The sequence below is a fragment of the Pungitius pungitius genome, chromosome 19, assembly GCF_949316345.1.
Source record: "Pungitius pungitius chromosome 19, fPunPun2.1, whole genome shotgun sequence".
Classification (NCBI taxonomy): Eukaryota; Metazoa; Chordata; class Actinopteri; order Perciformes; family Gasterosteidae; genus Pungitius; species Pungitius pungitius.
The window spans coordinates 2,503,440-2,524,349 of record NC_084918.1 but is presented as its reverse complement, the minus strand read 5'-3'; the positions used below and the strand labels follow the sequence as shown (position 1 = coordinate 2,524,349).

Sequence of the window (20,910 nt, the reverse complement as noted above, 5' to 3'; positions counted from 1 at the left end):
GAACTAACAACATAGCAGAAGAATGATGTCATTTTGATGGTATCTCACTGATTACTGCTCCTTCACTTATCTTTTCCACCTACCGGTTTTGGTTTACTCTTTGGTAGAGGCGCTGTCGAGTCTTCTTTAGACAGCTAGAGTATAAGAAGAAGGACTTGAATTAAAAAATAATAGAGAACCACTGATAGCCAAAGACACAACACTTGAGTTTTTGCACAATATCATTTTGTCGTTTTTTACGGTTTTGTAAGGTCATTCACACAAGATTTCCAACAAAGCAGCAACATAATGAATAAACCAAATTCCTAGAAACAATAGCAGTATGATAAATGCTGCATAATACATTCAGATTTTCCTGTTTCGGTATGTTTGGGGAAAGCCACAAGGTTTTACATAAGCTCTGAGAATGAATCCTTTCCGCTCAAACGCCTGCTTTAGTGACCTTGTCCGTAGGTGGACTCTTTTACACAATCTGTGGACTGATTTAGGTCAATTCCTGGTTAATTTCAAAGTCCAATTTAGCATATTTGTTTGTGAATGCGAAACCGCTTACCTGCACAAAAACAACTGATTAATCAATGTGTCTGTAGATTGATATGATATTGTGAAATATTTCCAATATTAAGGATTTTTGATTGATTTTTGATCTTTAAACTCAAGGTATTAAGACACAGTATAATCAAAAGCAAGTGGCAAAGTTCTATTTTATTTGATTATATTTTTTTCAAATGCTATATAAATTATTTAAATTGAACTAATCTTTCCAGACCTCAAAGGTTGAAGCTCTTTTTAAAACACATGTAGGCTGAACTCATATCAGTGTATCATGATGTTATTAACAGCATTTCATAATGAAACATCCAATGCTAAATATATAAGAGTGGTTGGTATTTATTTATATAGTTTTCCCTGAGTTTTGAACGGTTTCTTACCGGCCTGTCCTCTCGATCCTTTGACAGCATTACCACAGCTGTACTTTCAACTGGCAGTGGAGTAGCAGTCGCCTAACGGGGAAATTGATCAGCTTTACAGTGATGTAAGTTTGATACATTCATTCATGAAATCAGAAGTTGGCACTAATGTTGACACTCTTATGTTCAAACGTTTAATCGTTAGATCACTCTGAGAGTCTACATACCTGTGAACTTGTATTATTTGGACCGTGTTCCTCATGTGTCTGAAATGGAAAGGGATTGCACTTACTACTAGAAAGTAGTGTGTGTGTTGTTGTTTAAATTAGAGACCAAGTTTCCCCTAAACAAATCATACTGTATGCAAGCAACTCATTACCATGAACATTTATCACATTTTCACATACAAAAACCTCTACCCACCGTTGATGTGTTGGCTTTGATGTCAAAAGACGAGGGGCCACTCATGGGTAGTTGAGATCCATGTAGCCACTGAAAATGACAGTTGAAAAGGATTTAGTCCAAGGACATGATCTTGTTGACTTAGTATCCATTTGCCCGATTGTTTGATCAAGGACATTGACTTCGGATTTCAAAACCAAGCAAGTAAAGAAACCAATAGAAATAGCAGCAGAATGGTGCATGTTGTAGGCCTTTATACACATTAGTTGGATTCTTTCTTTCAACATCTTTTACTATACCTCTTTATCATGAGTAGTATCAACATGAATATGGAATATATTTCAATTATATAGGTAATCAAATACTTATTTTTATTTTACAATTTTATTGTAACTCAATTTATAGTGTTAAAATATTTGACAGTAATTTGATAACACAGTCTGTCAAATTAAATATTGAATATATTAGTTGAATTCATAGTATAATTTGAACACTTAGTTTGGTAACATTAAACTTACTATTGACTAGGGAGAAGTAAATAAATCAAACAAATACATATGAATTGGGTCATAATCATGTAATCTTTGCCACTGTCTTGTCCCCCATATTGTGGCATTGTAAGATACATTTAAGCTATTTCAACAAAATCAAAATAGTTTTCTTTTCGTCATTATCATTTTTTTAGATGAGATAGTCTGGAAAAATAAATCCGATGTAACCTCATGAATTATTTGTTAGCTCACCGATGCTGGTGCAGTTTTCTGCCTCATCTGTAATTCATAAGACATGAAGTGGTTTTCTTTTCACTTTAATTTAAAACTTTATAGGTGGACACAATGAAGAATAAGATGTCCACCATCACTCAGATTCTCTGAGCTGGTCAAAAGCTTTAACTCACCGTAGCAGTTGATGCTTCGAGAAATAATCCCCACAGACAGAGCAATATTAGGCCTCTCATTTTGAACAAGGGTTTGCTGCGAGTCGTCCGCTAATACAGCAGCTTTATAGTCTCTGTGTCAGTAGGTGGAGCTTGTTCTTGTGTGTTTCAGTTTAATTAATAAAGCCAACTTTTTTTTCCAAATCCAACTTTTTATTCATCTATTTGTTGATCTTGTGATTTCAAATATATATTTATCTACATTGCTTTTTGTTTTATTAACAACCTCACAAGGTACAAAACTAAATGTTTTTTGGAAACTGACAATACAAAATACTTGCAAGTATCACAATATAAATGCCTAACGCAAGATAACGCAGAACTCACTTCTGAAGGGGAAGCTAAATACTGTCATTAGTTTCTCGTCCGTCTGCTGGACTGCAGCATGACTGAACCCAAAATAGGTTTGATAGAAACAAATCAGTGTCCAAAGCAGGGGACACCATTACCAGGAATATTTAACACTCTCCACACTTTGACTTATCTTGTGCAATGGAAAAGGGGAAAATTACTTTCTCCCATATACAGTATCCACTGTTGAAGAGCTGGTGTCAAACCCGTCTGGGTTTTTCTAGCTATAGTTTGGCAACTGAAATTGGAACAATCCAAGGACAAACCTGTTTGGACAGGAAGAAAGTGGACATTGGATATCAAACAGAGCTGCTACATAATCAATATGTTGACACATTTTTAACAAACAGTAAGTGAAAAACTTTTTTCAAATGAGAATGAATTCACTGTCTTTTACTACAGATCTTTGTAGATTGTTATATTCATGTTTCCATACCTTTTGAGATCAGTAAATCTAGAAACAATGACCTTTCACACACTTGGTTATGTGAGAATTGATCCACAAAAAAGGCAGTGTGGAGCCCTCTTATATTGATCATAGATTAGTCTCCTGTCTGCACACATTAAATAAGTTAAATATTACATCAAAACATATGTCAAGGAAAAAAGTAAAATAAATATTAGGTTTTTGTAGTAACATATTTTGACAATAAAATGTTTTTTATTAAAAAAAATGTTATTGTCAAAATATGTTACTACAACAAATGTCATGGGAAAAAGGTGCCCTAATTATTGTTATTTTTTTGTTGCAATATCTTTGTGGGTGAAAAAAGTTCGGTCACGTGGTCCAGTGCGCGCCGGCTCTGCCACACTGCGCGCGCGCGCACCCCATGGTCGCCATGACGCCGAAAGACAACCACAGACGTCGAGCGGCGTAGATGGACGGGAGCCGAGAGAAGGCTGCTCACGCACATTTCGTTTGAACGTCCATCTTTGTGACGCCGGTTGCGAGTCGGTCCACTGGACTTTTTTGTTTGTTGCCGTGGCGTTTCTGGTGAAGCTGGAATGAAGGCTCACAGCGGGGAGGTCGGAGTGTTTGTCCGGATCCGGCCAACGGCCAACTTCTGCCCGGACCTCATCGAATGTCTCCCCGACGGACAGGTAACGGCAGACACTCAACGGCAGACACCGGTAACGCGGCACCGCGACGCGACGTAAACCGTCGGAAAGAAAAGTGTCGCCAACTTTAACTTCCACTAGTGTTTTTTTAATTTATTTTTTTTCATGGTGAATTAAGACGCAGCTTCCGTTTTCGATGGTGGACTTTTCCACGTTTAATATCGCGCCAGCGAGTACGAATGTTTTTCGACACGTTCAATTTGCAAGTCGAAGCTACTTTAAAGCCAGGTGAGTCGAGTTGTTGGGACAATTTGACCTAGTTAGCTAAAGTTAGCATAACGGGTGGAGGCACAGGTGCGCGCAATTAGTCAAATGATTGACAGCTTGCTACATGAGCTCTGTTTATGAATCCTACCTCCATCAGTTTATGCCACTTTATGTTGGTTCTCACTTCCAATGAATATTTTTGTTTGAATATTCCATCCATACATTATCTTACTATTCATTGTCAAGTATTCAAACGGTATGAAGTCCATGTCCTTAATTAGTTTAACCTGTCTCCATATGTAGGTTGAATAAAGTATACAACTTTGTATTAACTTACATTTCAGATACAATATTTTAGTCCCGGAACCTCACGCGACAAAGTGGAAGCCGTCTGACATTTTTCAATAAAACAGTAATTCATTTTTGTGCTTGAAAAGAATTCTGATGCTTGATGTGCACCAGAATTTGGTGAGTTCCAAACTTTGTGTATTGTCCGTCAGACGGTGACTGTCCGTCAAAGGAAAGACTGCAGGAAGCCGCAGGACACCAGGAGAGATCAGCTGATCTGTTGGTCATTCCGGCTGGAAGGCGTCCTGCAGGATGTATCCCAAGAGGAGGTGTATGCCCGAGTGTGCCAACGCGTGGTACTGGGAGCACTGGATGGCTATAATGGTAGGTCTTAATAACTATAAACGGTGTGTTTTCAAGTGCTAATACCAGATGATAAGAATATTCAACCATAAATTGGTATCAAACCTACAGTGCCCTTTTCTCTCTCTGGTCTCATGACTATCACAGCCTCTAAAAGTGCCCAACTTCATGACATTAATGAAAGTTTCTAGTCTGACTGTTAGAGATTTTTGTGATGGTTTGGTCTAAAGTGTCTTCTGTTGTGTGGTTTCCAGGAACTCTGATGTGCTTTGGGCAGACGGGTGCAGGAAAGACCTACACCATGACAGGATCTACAGAATCCTACAAGCAGCGCGGCGTCATTCCTCGGGCCCTTCAGGAGGTATCTTGCATCATGTTAACAGCTCCATTAAGTGGGGGGGGAGGGAGGGGGGGTTGTTCTAAATTAAATATCCAGTATGGTATACAGGTGTTTCGGGAGGTGCAGAAAAGGACAGGGCACTTCTTCTCTGTGCACTTGTCCTACTTGGACATCTACAATGAGACCCTGGTAGACCTGCTGTCATCGCTGCAAGGCTCCGCCCGCCAGTCTCCTCGTGGGATGGTGGTGACTGAGGAGCCGGGAAGAGGGGTGTTCATCAGGGGCCTGTCCCTTCACCCTGTCCACAGTGAGGAGGAGGCTCTCAACCTGCTGTTTGAGGTGTGGCCTGATGTCTGCAGCTGTGAAATTCTAATTCAAGAATGAGTTGATGTAAAAATTGAAATCGTCAAATAATTATTGGTATATGTTTTTTTAAAGAATTTCAAGCACAGAATGCAGAGATGTGTTAATGCTTAAAGCTGTTGTTACAAAGCTGAAGTTTCATTTTTATTTTTCTATAATGTTTCCATAGAAACCACGCTCATTACTTCTTATCCCGGTGGGGAAAATTCAACCAGACGTTTGTAAAGTTTTGCCCAGTTATTATGGAGAAAGAGAGAGGGTTTTTAATGTCAATGTAAAGTGTTTAAATGTCCTGGAGTTTTTATTCCTCTTCTATTGGATGCATGCTCTTTCTTTACTCAGGGGGGCTTGAACCAAATTATTGGATCCCATGCCTTGAACAGGAACTCCTCCAGGTCCCACTCTATCTTCACCCTTCATATAGAGGTATAATTACCATTTAGTACCATGGTGCTAGTGTTCAAACATGACTTCTCCTGCATACGGTTAAGTGTGAGAAAATGTCTTTCTTGATTGCAGTCTCGCTCTCGTACTCCGTGTGATGCCAAGTACGTCACCTCCAAGCTGAATCTGGTAGATTTGGCGGGGTCTGAGAGGGTGGGAAAGACTGGGGTGAGTTTGAAAATATCTGACTTCTCAAACTCACATATTTATGCTGAAAAGCCATTAAAAGATTTCTCTAGCATAAATGACCTTTAACACTCGTAACACAAAGTAATTACGGTTATGATCGTTTGGAAGGTTAACATCATATTCTAGTTTAAATGTTTGTTAATATATATCATCCAGTCAAAGGGAAAAATATGCATTTCTCATGTAACATTCTTTTTTCTTTCTTCATTTCCACATTTGACCCTTCCCTCAGTCGGAGGGTCAAATGTTCAAGGAAGCGATGTATATCAACAAGTCCTTGTCTTTCCTGGAGCAGGCCATCCTGGCCCTGGCAGACCGCCGCAGAGACCACGTCCCCTTCAGACAAACCAAACTGACTCACGCCCTCAAAGACTCACTGGGTGAGACTACTATGCCTTTGGTTTCTTCTTTCTTTCTTTTTAATGATGCCAATCGATTATTTTGAAGTGCTCATTTTCTCTGTTGCAGTAAATGTAAATTACACCGTAGTTATGTTTACCTACACTGTATCTATAGGGGGGAACTGCAACACTGTGCTTGTGGCCAACATCTATGGTGAGGCTGCACAGATAGAGGAAACGGTAAGCAGTCTCTTTCCTACGGCATGTGGTCTCCTTTCAGCTCTGGATAATAATCAACTTTCTTTGCAGCTCTCTACACTGCGTTTTGCCAGCAGAATGAAGTGTGTCCGTACGAACCCTTCTGTTAATGAGTACAGCAGTCCAGAAGTGAGTTCTCACGATCCCTCACATTCCACACATTATGTACCTCAAAACTTCTCAGCGAGGGCACACATGAGTGAAAACGTACCACTGATTTATAGTCTGCATTTTATTCTATTCCTTGCCAGTCATCATAAAACGGGGTGATTTAATAAACAAACTGTTGTGATTTAGGCCCAGATCAAGAAACTTAAGAAGGAGGTAAAAATGCTGAAAGAAGAGCTCTCCATCTTTAATACATTGGTGAGTAAAACTATCCTATGTGTAGTCTGTTATAGTCTGTCAACCTGTATTGCTGATCTGCACATAATTTACACCATGGCTTTCATTATTCAGTAGTAAATTACCTAGATACTGTAACAATAAATATAGTGAATATTAAATTCACCTGTATTAAAGTACGCAACTCGAATAATTCGTTTTAGTTCCAAATGTTAATTTTAACAGAAACTTAAACAGAATCAAATATTAGCTGGTTCATATTTGAAGGTCACTACCGATATTCACCCTCCACCAGGCAAACCGCCCCAGCAGCAGGTTGTCTGAAGCCCAGCTGGCTGAGATCAACAGCCAGGTTCGGAAGTATCTAGATGGTACCCTGGAGGAAATCAGTGTGAGAAAATAACACACATACAAAATACTTACTGAGCCATGAAGCCGGCTTAATATTTCCATTTTAAGGTGTTAAAATTCTCTCCATGACATCTAATTACAGATTGTAAGTATCAGGCAGGTCCAAGCAGTGTTTTCTCAGTTCAAGCTTGCTGTGCAGTAAGTAGCATCTACCTTTGGAAATCTTAAAATACAATGACTTTTCTGGAAACAGAATTGGAATAAGGCTTTTTTTGTAAAAGTGAATGTATGTGAGCAGGAAACGGGAGAAGAAGGAGAAGTCTCTGATATGCCCGACCTACAACTCTGTGGAGAAAGACCAAAGTGCTGAAACAGCCGGCATCAAGGTGGGTCCACCTCATGGAAATGAGTCATTTTATTAGTTTCTTGTTCCACTGACCTTGTGATTGATCAGATGTTGCTTTGTGAACTCTAAGAAGTGGGGCAGCACTGACGACGTGGAGGAAGGCAGCTTTGAGGCGTCTACGCCATCACAGAAAAACATCAAGCGGCTGAGTTCAGCCAAAACTAAGAAGTCTAAGGACAAACAGAGGTGGGTCAAGATTGAACACGTTATTGGCTGCACGTAGGGCCAAACCGCTAACGGCTAACTCCATGGCAACACCAAGGTTCTTATTAGCATCCCACAGAAGCACCTTGGTTTAAACTTTGATCCTGTTTATCTTTCAAATAGAAGATTAATGAATTGTAATAATACAAAAATGACAAAAGCATTGTCATGGTTCAAATGTTTCAATACAAATTTAAGATAATAATTTAGCAGATGGATGATCAAATAAGCCAGTTATTAAATGCACACACTATGTGATTGTTCAGCCAAAGCAAGAGACAGGAAGAGGCGAGTCCAGTCTCAAGGAACCTCTTGGAGAGTGACTCCAAACCCAGAACCGTATCCCTGAGACGCTTATCGTCTCTTCCCAGTTCTACTCGACCCAAAGCAGAAGCCTTTGAGGATTTTAAAGTGGGACCAGGCAGCAAAATCAACAGCATCCTGAAGGAGAACAAGACCGTGCTGCTGGAACGCCGCAATCTTCTTCGACAGATATCTGAGGAGGTCAACGCTGTCAAGAGAGAGATCGACTGCTTCATGCAGCAGCAGACGGGAGGGGAAAAAGGTACTTATGTTCATCTCTTGAGGATATTTAGGAAAATTGGTAGATGCTTTGATTTGTTCTCAATGCAACCTTATATTTCATAATGGTTAATAAGTGGAATGTTATCTTATTCTGACAGCATAATGTGGCTTTGTATCGTGGGTCCTGACAAACAAGTTGAATACGTTCCTTTTTATATGAAGGTCAATATCCGGTCACGGAGGAGCCAGATGCCACCTCGCTGATGGAGCTGAAGGGCCTGTACCGGCAGAGATATCAGGTGCTGCGTGAGATGAAGGCAGAGGTCAACTACTGTCAGCACCTTGTGGATCAGTGCAGAGTGCGCCTGCTCTCTGGTCAGTGCTCACATGCTCTTCTTTTTCTTCTTCTTCTGCTCAAAATGATAAATTGTTCAATTATGCCCCAGAATTTGAGAACTGGTATGAGGGGTCTTTCCTGGGATCCAAGAAAGAGTTGGACCTGACTCTGGATAAAGCCCTCAAACGCGTGAGTCTGCCGCAGATTTCCTTTAGAAGGTCCATGACTCATACAAGTTATTTACTATTAGTGTGATATGCACTGAACTTTGGCCAAGAGTTAGCAGCTCCCTTGCTGACCGCAGGGGAAGGACAACCAGCGGCCTTCAGAGCTCGATCCGAGCAGCTTCCACTCGTTCTGCAACGCCCGCTGCAGGATGCTGAAACTGGTGGGTTGTCTTTAACTTGAATGAATGGCCGCTTATTTAAATTTACTTTAAATAAGGTGGTGGCAAAGGCGTTTAATTTGATTTAGGGTAAAAGGCATACAAAAATGAGTCTTATCAACTCAACTGGTTATGCTTGGAAAATGCAATTAACCATTTATTTGCACAAATGTCTCCAAAGAGGAAGACGCGAGCAGTGTCCTCCACTCCAGTGCAGAGAAGACTTCCTAAAAGCTAGGTGAGTTTTATGAAAGAACAGTGTTCATAAGCACAAATGACATTACCCAAGGAATCCGCTTCTTAAATGAAAAGTAAATTTTATTATTCCTGAACCACAAAATAGACTTCTTTGGTTGTACAAATTCACTAGTTACAGTCTTGTATGACCTCTACCCCTTAAACTGTGGGACCTTCCCTCCAACCTATTTGCAAATAGATTCCCCCAAAGACAACTTGTCAAAAGAATAAACACTTTAAACATTGCATGAATAATGTAGTGAAACCCATTTGGAAAAGAAGATTTAAAAAAAAAAAGTCAAAATGAAAGTAACATAGAAAGTTGTCATTAGGAGACCCTACATTAAATTAACACAAATGCTACAATCTTGTGATTCTGCAAAAACTGACCGTATGAATGAACAGTCTTGAGGGATTTCTGATTGGTTCTGCATCTCCCAGCTCTCCCATTATCAAACCAATATACACACCAAGATGAGTCAGCAGTCCAGACACTTGGCCTCAATCAAGACTGGCTCAGTTTCAAACCTAAAGTTTGCTTTCCTTTTAGTATTTGTACATTATTCACACAAGTAAAATATTTTTCAGTGGCGTCCGATTTTAAATTATCCATAGACAGAAAAATGAAACATCTGCTACCTTCACATCCCCTCCAGGTAGTTCAAGGATAGATTTGAATGATTCACATTAAAAAGTAAATGACTCCCGTAACTGGGTAAGTACCATTAATTAAAAGCTCTTGATGAAATGTGTAACTGCGTAGTCCTTTTCTCTCCCAGGGGAATGTATTGCAATCCGTTAAAGGTGTGGCCCATAAAGGCTGCACTCAGTCAAAGCAATCTAATGTGTAGATATGTCTCTCTTTAGAAAAATGTGTTTATATAAAATGCCATGGTGTTCATTAGCTGAAAGCTTCGAGAAAATGACACTCCTACATATATTGGAAACTAGCATCAGTCATGCTTTGTGCCCAAAAGGACCACATGGGTTAAAATAGGCCTTCAATTTGAATAAAATGCTAAAAACAATAAATTAAGATCTACGCAGTGCAACAATGATATGTACTATTGTTTTTGTTTGTTTTTAGTTCTCCACGTGTGACTGAAGGTAGCAGGATGTTCCCTCCTCAATTAATATATACACTCACCGGCCACTTTATTAGGTACACCTGTCCAACTGCTCATTAACACTTAATTTCTAAGCAGCCAATCACATGGCGGCAACTCAGTGCATTTAGGCATGTAGACATTGTCAAGACAATCTCCTGCAGTTCAAACCGAGCATCAGTATGGGGAAGAAAGGTGATTTGAGTGACTTTGAACGTGGCATGATTGTTGGTGCCAGAAGGGCTGGTCTGAGTATTTCAGAAACTGCTAATCTACTGGGATTTTCACGCACAACCATCTCTAGGGTTTACAGAGAATGGTCCGAAAAAGAAAAAACATCCAGTGAGCGGCAGTTCTGTGGGCGGAAATGCCTTGTTGATGCCAGAGGTCAGAGGAGAATGGCCAGACTGGTTCGAGCTGATAGAAGGGCAACAGTGACTCAAATAACCACCCGTTACAACCAAGGTGGGCATAAGAGCATCTCTGAACGCACAGTACGTCGAACTTTGAGGCAGATGGGCTACAGCAGCAGAAGACCACACCGGGTGCCACTCCTTTCAGCTAAGAACAGGAAACTGAGGCTACAATTTGCACAAGCTCATCAAAATTGGACAATAGAAGATTGGAAAAACGTTGCCTGGTCTGATGAGTCTCGATTTCTGCTGCGACATTCGGATGGTAGGGTCAGAATTTGGCGTCTACAACATGAAAGCATGGATCCATCCTGCCTTGTATCAACGGTTCAGGCTGGTGGTGGTGGTGTCATGGTGTGGGGAATATTTTCTTGGCACTCTTTGGGCCCCTTGGTACCAATTGAGCATCGTTGCAACGCCACAGCCTACCTGAGTATTGTTGCTGACCATGTCCATCCCTTCATGACCACAATGTACCCAACTTCTGATGGCTACTTTCAGCAGGATAAAGCGCCATGTCATAAAGCTGGAATCATCTCAGACTGGTTTCTTGAACATGACAATGAGTTCGCTGTACTCAAATGGCCTCCACAATCACCAGATCTCAATCCAATAGAGCATCTTTGGGATGTGGTCGAACGGGAGATTCGCATCATGGATATGCAGCCGACAAATCTGCGGCAACTGTGTGATGCCATCATGTCAATATGGACCAAACTCCCTGAGGAATGCTTCCAGCACCTTGTTGAATCTATGCCACGAAGAATTGAGGCAGTTCTGAAGGCAAAAGGGGGTCCAACCCGTTACTAGCATGGGGTACCTAATAAAGTGGCCGGTGAGTGTATATACACACTCCTGCCTACCCAAGTCTCAAGAAACCCCTGACATCTATTCACTGAAAGCCTAAACATTTAGTTAGTACAGCTACAGCTCATTTAGTTTTGCTGCCAGTATGCTTTTTTTTTTTTCTTAAACAGCAAAATGAATGAGGTGTGAAATCAATTTAAAACTTAATTCAACCTTTTAAAGAAAAAAGCTCCTACTTGATAAAACAGTTTACAACAACAAAGGTCTGTAAGTATCAGCCCAAACTAACCACACTGCCATCATCCAGAGGCACGCGGGATATAAGCGAGGTGTGGTCTCTGCAGTGGTTATATACGGAAAGTAAATCACGCTGTAGTGTGTAGTGACTCTGGATAGACGTGTCTTCAGCTTCCTGCGGTTACGTGGGCACGGCCGTCTCCAGGCTGCGGCGGCCCTGCCTCAGTTTGCGCTTGTTGCTGTACAGGGCCATCTCCTCCAGAGCTGAGGTGGCAGGCACCTCGGGGCTCACAGCAGGCACTAAACAACAACAACAACAAACCATTTAAATCAACTGTTTGTCTGCTTTTTCTTTTACAGAAGTCACTACACAGGAGAGCAGCTGAAGGAGGCAGGACCCTAAACCTGCGAGAGAAGCCCCACGAGAGAAAAGAGCAAAGGACTGGAGCAGTCAGTGGCGCACATTTAAACCGGCTCTCTGAATTCTAACTATTAAAGTTACTGCTGGAACGTCTTTATATGAACTTAAGTAAATTGTGGATTCAAATGACTGTAAAAGGAGTTATATTTAGCATTGCAACACAAACTAAGGAAATGTTTACCGTTTAATTAATATGTAAACATACTGACTTGCACGTTAATCACTAGTTTGCATTGACTCATGCGCAGTCGATATGGAGGTTAGTGTCAGGTCACCACTTTAAACCGCAAATCATTAGTTGCTGCTTGAAAAGTGGTGGCTGGCAGCAGGTGAAGCACAAAACTCTTAATACTTGAGCCCACAACCAGCAGGTTAGAGACTCAATGCACAAGCAAACACCCTTCACACAGGACCCTACCACTAGGAGCAGCTTATCCCAGGTAGACCCCTGAATCAAAGGGGATAGAAAGACATGGAGGTAATGAACGTGTTGCTTATTGTGCCTTTCACAAAGCCTGTTTCTACTGCCGCATGAGTCCAGTTCTCACCTGGGTTGCTGGAGCCGTCATCGATGAACTGCAGCTCCTCCACAGCGTCTGGGGTCTGGAAGAGAAGGAGAGCCAGTGAATAAGAGTGTCCCCAAGGAAGCCGTCTCTGCTTTGGACAGTGCAGAGTTCCTCTACTGGGAACCCCCCCCCGGAGGCAAGTTAAGGAAAAGGGAGGTTAAATTAGGTTGTACACATGGAGTCACATGGAAAAACCACCCCACATATTTCGTTGTTTGCTCTCCCTCAAGGGACCATTACGACCTGCAGAGGATCATCATACTGATCGTATTTGTTGTCTAAGCTATTTTAACATTTAGTATGAATACAGAGCTAACTGTAATTTCTATTGGATATTTCTCCAATATTGTTTTGCTGTCACATGACACACACACAGTGCAGATCTTAATGGTCCCTGAGTCTCCTGTGCCTTTTAAATACTACTAAGTCCATATGCAGGAAAAATAACACGTACATCAATATCCATTTAATTACATCCACCAAAGAGAACAACCACAAACCAGCTACTTGACCCAAAACAAAGCTCCCACACCACTCCAAGAGGCCCCTGCTTCCATCTCTTTGTGCTCGCACAGAAGAGGAAATAACTTTCATCTCTGAAAAAAGATCACGCGTGGACCGTGAGGGTGGATGAGACGCACCTCCGGCGGCCATTTCCCCCAAAACGGGTTGTTGTTTAGTGGCACGAAAGCAGGCTCCTGTAGCTGGTGAGGGATTAGTTAGCCGAGGCACAAGATGTGAAGGGAGACTCAAATGATTTGGTATCATCTCTGTTGTAAGAGCCGAGCAGGAAGTTCTCAACCCTGGAGCTAAAACCTGGACTTCAGGTCACACTGATGCCTCTCAATTGACAAAAATGAAAGGGGAGGGAGAGAGGAGGCCGGGGGAGAGGCATGCAGCCAATACCTGGATGTCGTACACGGGTTTGGAAGAAGGAATGGCGGCAAACGTTCGGTAGTCAAACTTCTTTGACGACAGGGACTAGAAGGGTAGCAAAAGGGAATGAGCAGAGGGAGAAGGAGAAGACAATGACAAGAGGAGGGTGGGATATAATATGAACAAAACAAAGAATAAGAGGGATGAGGAAATAGGAAAGGGAAAGGTGGGAGGCAGAGAGGCCAATGGGTGATTCAAACTGGGAGCTGTGTTTCCAGCTCTGATTTCCTACAGTGACAATGAGCGAGATGGTGGATTAAGGCCAAAGAGTTTTGAAACAAATCTAATTTTTTTTCCTCCTCCAACTTGTAAACCAACAAGTGCGTTCTCACAAAGAGAGCTCCTCGTAATGAACGTGAGAAAACCAAACTTGTACGTGTCCGTTCAAAAGATACAGTAACCCATGCACACAAGAGAGAGAGAAAAGGTTCTGCACTTACCATCCGTCCCGGAGAGGTTACTCCTCGAGGACTGAGCTCTGGAAGAGGACAACAGGAAATGCCTTAGTTAGAACAAAGTGGAGACAGAACCTCAACCTTTAAACTACATTCACTGTGGAGTAAACAGTTAAAACGTATGACTTAAACAGGGCCTCAGTGGCGTTCTTACCTTCCATGGGCGTGGGAGAGGGCGTGGGGGCCGGCGACGGCGACTCCGTCAGCTGGTCCAGTGTCCCGCGCTTCTTTCCGTCACGAGACTTGGCGATGACCATCTGTGCTTTCAGTGCATCCTGCTCCAGAGACTTCATTCTGCAAGAGGAAAAAACACCATCACAAATTATACTAGAAGATCAGGAAAGAAAACACAGAAGCACACACAGACGTGTCGATCACTACTACGGTCCGGTGCTCCTTGTCCTGGTTCGCCGTCAACAACTAGCGATTTAATTTGGTTTCACTAAAAGAAAAAGGAGGAATTCCAGGAAAAGGACCACCTGCTGCTGGTGGGCTTTTTACCCTCAACTTACAAACTCACTGCGGGATGTTTGTTAGTCCAAACAATAGTGTGAAAAACAGCAAGGCGCAAATAAAGAGTGCTGCAGAGAGGAAGAGACACAACAGAGAGGGGGGGGGGGGGGCAAAGACGTGCAGAAGCAAGACAGCACAGGAAAGGCAGAGGAAGCACGGTGCTGCTGCCAGTGCTTGCTTGAGCCTTTCGGCCCCCGGCAAAATACCCCCAACACCAAAGCACAACCCCACGATGCCGTGCCTCTGGCCCCGATGGGTGGGGCCGAGGTGCAGACCTGAGCTGTGAGGCTGCTGCAGCAGAGGAAGAGGAGGAGGAAGACGAGGTGGGGGGCTGGGGGTTGTCTGCTGTGCCCTGAGATGCCCTCACTCGGGCCTGGTAGAGCCTCTTAGCCAGGTCCTGCTCATACTGCCTAACATCCTCCTCTAGGCCACAGGGCCTGGGCCCCGCGAGGCCAGGGAGAATGGGTGGGTGAGTGGGGGGGAGTGGGGGGGGGGGAGAGGAGGGGTGGCACATGGTGGGGCAACGGGACATGGAGCGCACCGGAATGAAGGAGGAAAAGGGGAGGAAAGAAAGGAAAGACAGGCATACGGACAGAGAAGAAAACCAAAGAGTGGAAGGTAAAACCCATTAGAAGATTCACTAAATATAAAATATTGGCAGACTAACTGCACAGAAAATGAGCCGTGAACTCACACTCACTACAGAGTATTCCATGTGTGTGAGCTTAGAATTTATTTAGACTTGTATAACACAAGCCTCTGCACAATTGTCTTCCATAATAGCAGCAAAGGTTTATTTCAGAGCCTCATATCGTTTTAAGAAAGCAAACCCTCCTGCTATTACTAAAATAACGCAATAATGTGATGTCTAATTTGACTATGAAGTGTTATCCTACTATGGTATAAAAAAACTGAAAATGCTGATATTAGTACGGGAGGAGACGATCAGGTGACACGAGAGACGGTGATGACGATGATCCAATTTGTTTTCGTTCAGTCAGATTAATTAATCAAACGCCATTCTGTAGTAACGATTCATTTCTTTCTACACACTTTATGATTAATATCAATGTCTGAACTCAAGTTATCTAAAGGCCCCATTTAGTTTTCTTTACCGTGCTGCCCTCCACATGGCTCTCTTCTCAGCCTCCAGAGCTCGTTTCTCAGCCGGGGACAGGTCCCTGTCGGGGGCCACAGCCAGCTCCGGGCTCTGCATGCGGAGCCTCTCCTGGTGTCGGCGCTCTGCTTTGGCCGTGCGGACGGGAGCCGCCGAGTCTCCTGGGTACACCGGGATCAGGCTGCCGGCACAACACAAGAAACAGTGACGATCACATGGGACGAAAACCACAGCGACGAGGCATTCAGGGACGTGGTGTAAACGGCAGCTACCCAGTCATGGAGGTGGGCCTCTGCTCCAGCCTGAAGCCGTCCTCCAGTGAATTCCTCTGGGACTCCACCTTCCCGTCAACAGAGGGGGGCCTGCATGCAAACAGAAATATGAGCTCAAGAAATATAAAAGAAAAAACGTCGGAAGGGGTCGTGTTTCACGTCTTACCCGGAGCTGCCACAGTAGCTGGTGTTGTAGCCCGGGAGCGTGGCATTGTAGCTCGGGGACGTGGAGCTGTAACCCGGGAGCGTGGCATTGTAGCTCGGGGACGTGGAGCTGTAACCCGGGGGTGTGGCATTGTAGCTCGGAGACGTGGCATTGTAGCCCGGGGGCGTGGCATTGTAGCTCGGAGACGTGGCATTGTAGCCCGGGGGCGTGGCCCGGTGCTGTGACGGGCTGCCAATTGGCTCCACGTTGTACTCGACCCCATCCAGCAACACTTTGCCAGTCACCTTCATCTGTGCCACCTGTTTAGCCATGTCCTCTTCCTCATCGTCCTCGTCCTCATCCAGCAGGTACTCCCGCGCCCGCTGCTCAAACTTCCTCTCTGAGGCGAGATGAACACGCAGGGTTGTAAGCTACAGTGGTTTGCAGAGTAGGCAAAGGGAGGGTTGTGGAGAAGCGATATAAACAAACCTTCTTCCTCCCTCATTTTCTTGAGGTCATCTTCGCCAACGAGAGACACGCGAGGTTTGGGTTTCTCTGGCGTCTGCTGCTTCACGTCGATCTCAAAGTACTTCTGTCTGTCCCTGAAGGAGCGCTGCTCCGGGCTGGACTTACCACCAGGAGACGGACTCTGGAGGGTGACAAATCATGACAGAATACAAAATATGAAGATTATAATCACACCTGAAGCACCTCCAACCATCTAGAAATGATGAAACAGTTCTGTAAAAGTAGCTATGAAAAAAAGTATTGAGGTTTATATTGTTGCGAAGCCATTTCCAAAGAAGCAGAGGGTTTCACAAGAGAGGTACCACAGACCAAGAAGAAAGTAACAAATTATCTATCAAAACAGAACCCAGAACCACCAGCTGATTTAAGATCAATTAACTGGGAGCTATGGCTGCCTCCCAGTGGCCGCAGAAACACCACCACCGATGGAGCCGACGGAGCAGGGGGCTGCTGTGGGGGTGGCGGAGCGCGGTCGGGTACCTTGGGGTCCCAGGAAGGCCTGGAGAGGCGAGGCACTGCTGCCAGGCTCATGTACTCCCGGCGGTCAGGGGAGAGGGGCAGCGTGCTGGTCGGACCCCTACCGGCCCCCTCCTGACCGTCTATGTCATCATCAAACACCTCGTTGATCAACTCAGGCTGAAAAGGCCACACGGGTCGACACCAGACTGTCAGACTACGATTAAGAAGCTTAGAGCTAATCGAGACATGCTGCGTCGCTCTCATTCAGAGACACGAGACCGGATGGAAGCATTTACTGTCTTCATCTCTTCAGCATGACATTGAAGAAGACTCTTTCACATCATCACAAACCATGTGGTCAACTTGGGTGAAGTAGTAACTCCAGATTCAGGATGAATGTTGCCTCATACATGAGTGATTGTGTATAATACAACCACCACGTTTATAATGATAATTTACTGTAAAATAGCAAACAGCTGTACTTTGAATAATTTTTACTCACCTCTGGAGAAGTCTGCTTAGGATGGAAGTTGTTCCTCACGCCATACAGGTCCTGTTGGGCACAGCAGGATGTTAGTAAAGTAAAGTCAGAGTGAGGACAAACACAAGGATACAGAGCAGGCAGGGGAAGTAATATACAGAGAGAGAAGGGGGTTGAATATTGGAACACGAGTCGCACACGGATGCACGGGTGATGAAGACTTCACACCAGTTGGACGGATGATGGCACTGAAGCACGGAAACCAACAACGATCGCATTCCACACGTCACAGCACGTCACAAGGCCCCCCGACGCAGGCCTCATGTACGACAGCCTGCTCCAGTCAGGAGGAACCGGGGGGGAGGAGGGAGGAGGAGGGGGGGGAGACGACCAACCAACCAGCACAGCATGCTTTTGTCGCTGCAGCGCGGCCTACCTGGGGCGGCTCCAGCACCGCCAGAGAGCGAGGCACGGCGGCAAACGCCTTGTACGCCTGCTTGACATTCATGGGGACCTCGTCGGGCGAGGTGGGGGAGGGGGCGCGAGGCTGCAAGGGGGGGGGGGGCATGGAGGTAGGATCATGTGGTGAAGGAGCCATGGGGGGGGAAGAGGAAGTGGGAAGGACAGACAGACAGTATGCCGGAGGAAGACGAACAGAAGGCTTGGAAAGTTCAACCGTTTACAAAATAAAATTAAAACAATAATTCTCGTGCCGCACGCGTCCGCGTCGCTGCTGCCGGACGCCGTGACGGGGGGCGAGCAGTCGGCGGCACAGAGCTGAGTGGATAGAGGACGGCACTATGTGGTGGTGGTGAGGGGTCTTACAGAGGTCTGGGAGTCGAAGGGGGAGGGACCATGCTGGAAGGGGTTAGGACTGTGGCCGTCCGGAGTGGCGGGGGAGGGACTCTGCCGCGCGCGGCCGACGGGCTGGATGGCCCCCGGCCGAGTCTGGAGAGAAAAAAAACAAAACAATAAGGTATTTCATGGATCTATTTTGTTAATGCAAAACTTGAGGATGAATCTCAACTCAAAGTGAATGTGGCGAATGAAAAGGTGTCAATCGGCACAATTACCTTTCACAATACTCATTGACAGGGTCTTGAAGTTGATAATAGTTTGTACCAAAAACAACCAAATTTAGTTTCAGAGGAAACTAAAACTAAACTAAAAACTAAAGGTGTGACGACCCCTAAAACCACTATTATTAGGATTCTTCTAGAGTTTGGGTTATTTGCTTATAAATTAGGTGCATCGAAATCCAGACACTTGATACAAAAATACACCCACTGTGACAAATCTACAATAAAAGCAAGGTCCTGACTTCCTACTCACTGATGAAGACGTGCTGTCAGAGTTGGATGCAGGAGTGGAGGTGAAATGAAGGTTCGCCTGCAAATTTTTAAAAATGGAATAAGACAATGACAATGAAATGAAATCCTTGGATCAGCAACATCTACACTTTGACATTTAGTGACAGTATGCACTGTTGGTTCAGACGATGCCAGGCCAGATAAAGAGACACACACCAGCACCAGGGTTTTACCTAAATTACAGAATCTCCTCTAAACTGGAAACGCTGCTCACAATAAATACAGATTATGTTTTGTCATCCTGTTTTTTAGAGTGAAGCCATTATCGAAGCGTCGGTAATCAGCTGGCCACAGAGGAGCAGTCACATGCTTTACAGACCAGACGGTCTGCAGCTGACACGGCATCGGAACTACTCGTGTTTTAATAACACAAGCAGCGTCAGAACAGCACAAGATACGAGAAAAACATCCAGGCCGGAGCAGAGAGGGCCACAAGACCCACTTACGAAGCGCGTCTCCCTGCCTGCATGCAGGGAGCTGTTGGAAGGGTGGTGGCTGGGCTACGGGGGGGGGGGGAGGAAAGGTCAAAAGGGTCAGCTGTAAAATACCTCATCTAAAGCAGCAGGAACTGACTGATGGAAAAGGAGAAAACGAAGGAAAAGGATGGCCGGGGATGGCAGATGAGCGATGGGTGTCGGGGATGCTCACCGGTTGGGTGGTGGGGGAGTACGGGGCTTCTCGGATCGGGCTCTCGGTCCTGGTGAAATCAGAGGGAGCTGCCTGGAAAAACAAGAATCACCAAGAACACACTTTAGAAGCGCTGCGACTTCCACTCCGTGCACTGAGGGAAGAAAAAAGCCCAGCAAGCGTCCTCCTGTGGAGAAGTTCAACCCACAACAACGCTCTGCGTTCCTTGACCCCCGCCCTCACAGCTGTTGGGACGGACATTTCTGTCGGTCCTGACTATGTACGGACCATGTGCCAAAATACCTCACGAGGTGCTCACAGTAAAAACATGCATCAGCTCATCTGCACCCTTGATCCTCCTCTGCATGTGAAGCATCCACCAACAAACCAGATGGAGGGATTCGAATCCCCTTGGAGGCCAAAATATTTTTCTAATTAAAATAAAATATCAATCCCACTTGCCCAAAGCAGATGTCTTGAAATACCTGGAATACAAAACATTCTAATACAGCTGCTTTTCTTCCCAAAACCAGCAAACATTCAACCCGGCGGGTTGAACACCCTGGAGATGTATGCACACCTGTTACAACCCAACCCCTAAAAGGTGAACCGTTTCAAGTTAAAACCTCCTCAAGCGATCGATCCGTTTGAAGGGGGGGGGCACTCTGTAACACACCATGCTGCCTCCACACCACACGCAGGCAGGCGGCTTGCCTTGTTGAACAACCAGGGCTGCAGCTGGCCCCCCTTCCCGTAGCCCACCGGGGGCCCCGACAGGACCTGCTGTCCGGGCGGACGCCCCTTTCCTCTGCGATTGGCCACCAAGAAGGGGTTCTCTTTGAAGCAGATGGGCTGAGAGTCCACCAGGCTTTCCTCTTCCTCGGCCGCCAATGAACTAATGGTGGTCGACGAGCCGGCGCTGGAGGTCCCTGGGGGGGAGAACCCGGAGTCTGGAAGGTACTCGCACTCCACGCGGGGGCCGGGGACGAACCCGGGGCGGAGGGCTGAGGCGAAGCCCGGGGGCTCTAAAGGGGCTCCGTGCTCGGCCTGCGGGGGGGCCTCCATGGGAGCAGTCAGACTTTCAGAGGGAGAGAACTGGACGGGAGCAGAGGAAAGAGGCAGGACAGCTGCAGTGAAGGAGAATAAGGAGCCAC

At 44.9% G+C, this 20,910-nt stretch overlaps 2 protein-coding genes across 19 annotated transcripts in view; one reads left to right on the top strand and one right to left on the bottom strand.

Moving 5' to 3' along the window:
* Positions 1-2,476: 2,476 nt before the first annotated feature.
* kif9 (kinesin family member 9) lies at positions 2,477-12,374 on the top strand. Of its 5 annotated transcripts, XM_037455829.2 has the most exons (21): positions 2,477-2,950; positions 3,375-3,702; positions 4,428-4,599; positions 4,833-4,939; positions 5,027-5,257; positions 5,624-5,707; positions 5,801-5,893; positions 6,147-6,294; positions 6,431-6,495; positions 6,565-6,642; positions 6,811-6,879; positions 7,154-7,249; positions 7,352-7,407; positions 7,508-7,595; positions 7,686-7,801; positions 8,086-8,384; positions 8,567-8,719; positions 8,791-8,870; positions 8,986-9,069; positions 9,248-9,304; positions 12,227-12,374. In XM_037455829.2, exons 2-20 carry the CDS (start codon positions 3,607-3,609, stop codon positions 9,302-9,304), a joined length of 2,172 nt encoding a protein of 723 aa, XP_037311726.2. In that variant the 5' UTR covers positions 2,477-2,950; positions 3,375-3,606; the 3' UTR covers positions 12,227-12,374. The 5 variants fall into 5 exon arrangements, with proteins under 5 accessions (XP_037311726.2, XP_037311728.2, XP_037311727.2 ...); XM_037455831.2 differs by having other exon boundaries at positions 2,477-3,702; positions 6,210-6,294; XM_037455830.2 differs by having other exon boundaries at positions 2,477-3,702; positions 7,689-7,801.
* Positions 9,359-20,910, bottom strand: part of scrib (scribble planar cell polarity protein) — a 47,584-nt gene continuing 36,032 nt past the window's right edge. For 3 of the 14 annotated variants that reach the window (XM_037455825.2, XM_062559145.1, XM_037455827.2), the window contains 17 exons: positions 19,778-19,849; positions 19,576-19,629; positions 19,092-19,148; positions 18,585-18,707; positions 18,196-18,306; positions 17,781-17,831; positions 17,300-17,455; positions 16,781-16,940; positions 16,313-16,691; positions 16,147-16,236; positions 15,873-16,055; positions 15,033-15,194; positions 14,399-14,538; positions 14,230-14,267; positions 13,760-13,834; positions 12,836-12,890; positions 9,359-12,166 (listed from right to left, as the gene is read on the bottom strand). In XM_037455825.2, coding sequence (XP_037311722.2) covers positions 12,048-12,166; positions 12,836-12,890; positions 13,760-13,834; positions 14,230-14,267; positions 14,399-14,538; positions 15,033-15,194; positions 15,873-16,055; positions 16,147-16,236; positions 16,313-16,691; positions 16,781-16,940; positions 17,300-17,455; positions 17,781-17,831; positions 18,196-18,306; positions 18,585-18,707; positions 19,092-19,148; positions 19,576-19,629; positions 19,778-19,849 — 2,025 coding nt within the window. In that variant the 3' untranslated portion in view covers positions 9,359-12,047. Of the gene's footprint in view, positions 12,167-12,705; positions 12,736-12,835; positions 12,891-13,759; positions 13,835-14,229; positions 14,268-14,398; positions 14,539-15,032; positions 15,195-15,872; positions 16,056-16,146; positions 16,237-16,312; positions 16,692-16,780; positions 16,941-17,299; positions 17,456-17,780; positions 17,832-18,195; positions 18,307-18,584; positions 18,708-19,091; positions 19,149-19,575; positions 19,630-19,777; positions 19,850-20,910 lie in introns of all 14 variants that reach the window. The other 11 variants (XM_062559147.1, XM_062559151.1, XM_062559146.1 and 8 more) reach the window with 11 other exon arrangements.

What these genes read in the sequence shown, in the direction of transcription:
- kif9 (XM_037455829.2), top strand. Translation starts at nt 3,607, where the DNA reads ATGAAGGCTCACAGCGGGGAGGTCGGAGTGTTTGTCCGGATCCGGCCA. An exon ending in TCTTCACCCTTCATATAGAG is followed by an intron (nt 5,708 to 5,800) that starts GTATAATTACCA and finishes TCTTGATTGCAG; the next exon opens with TCTCGCTCTCGTACTCCGTG. An exon ending in CTGCACAGATAGAGGAAACG is followed by an intron (nt 6,496 to 6,564) that starts GTAAGCAGTCTC and finishes CTTTCTTTGCAG; the next exon opens with CTCTCTACACTGCGTTTTGC.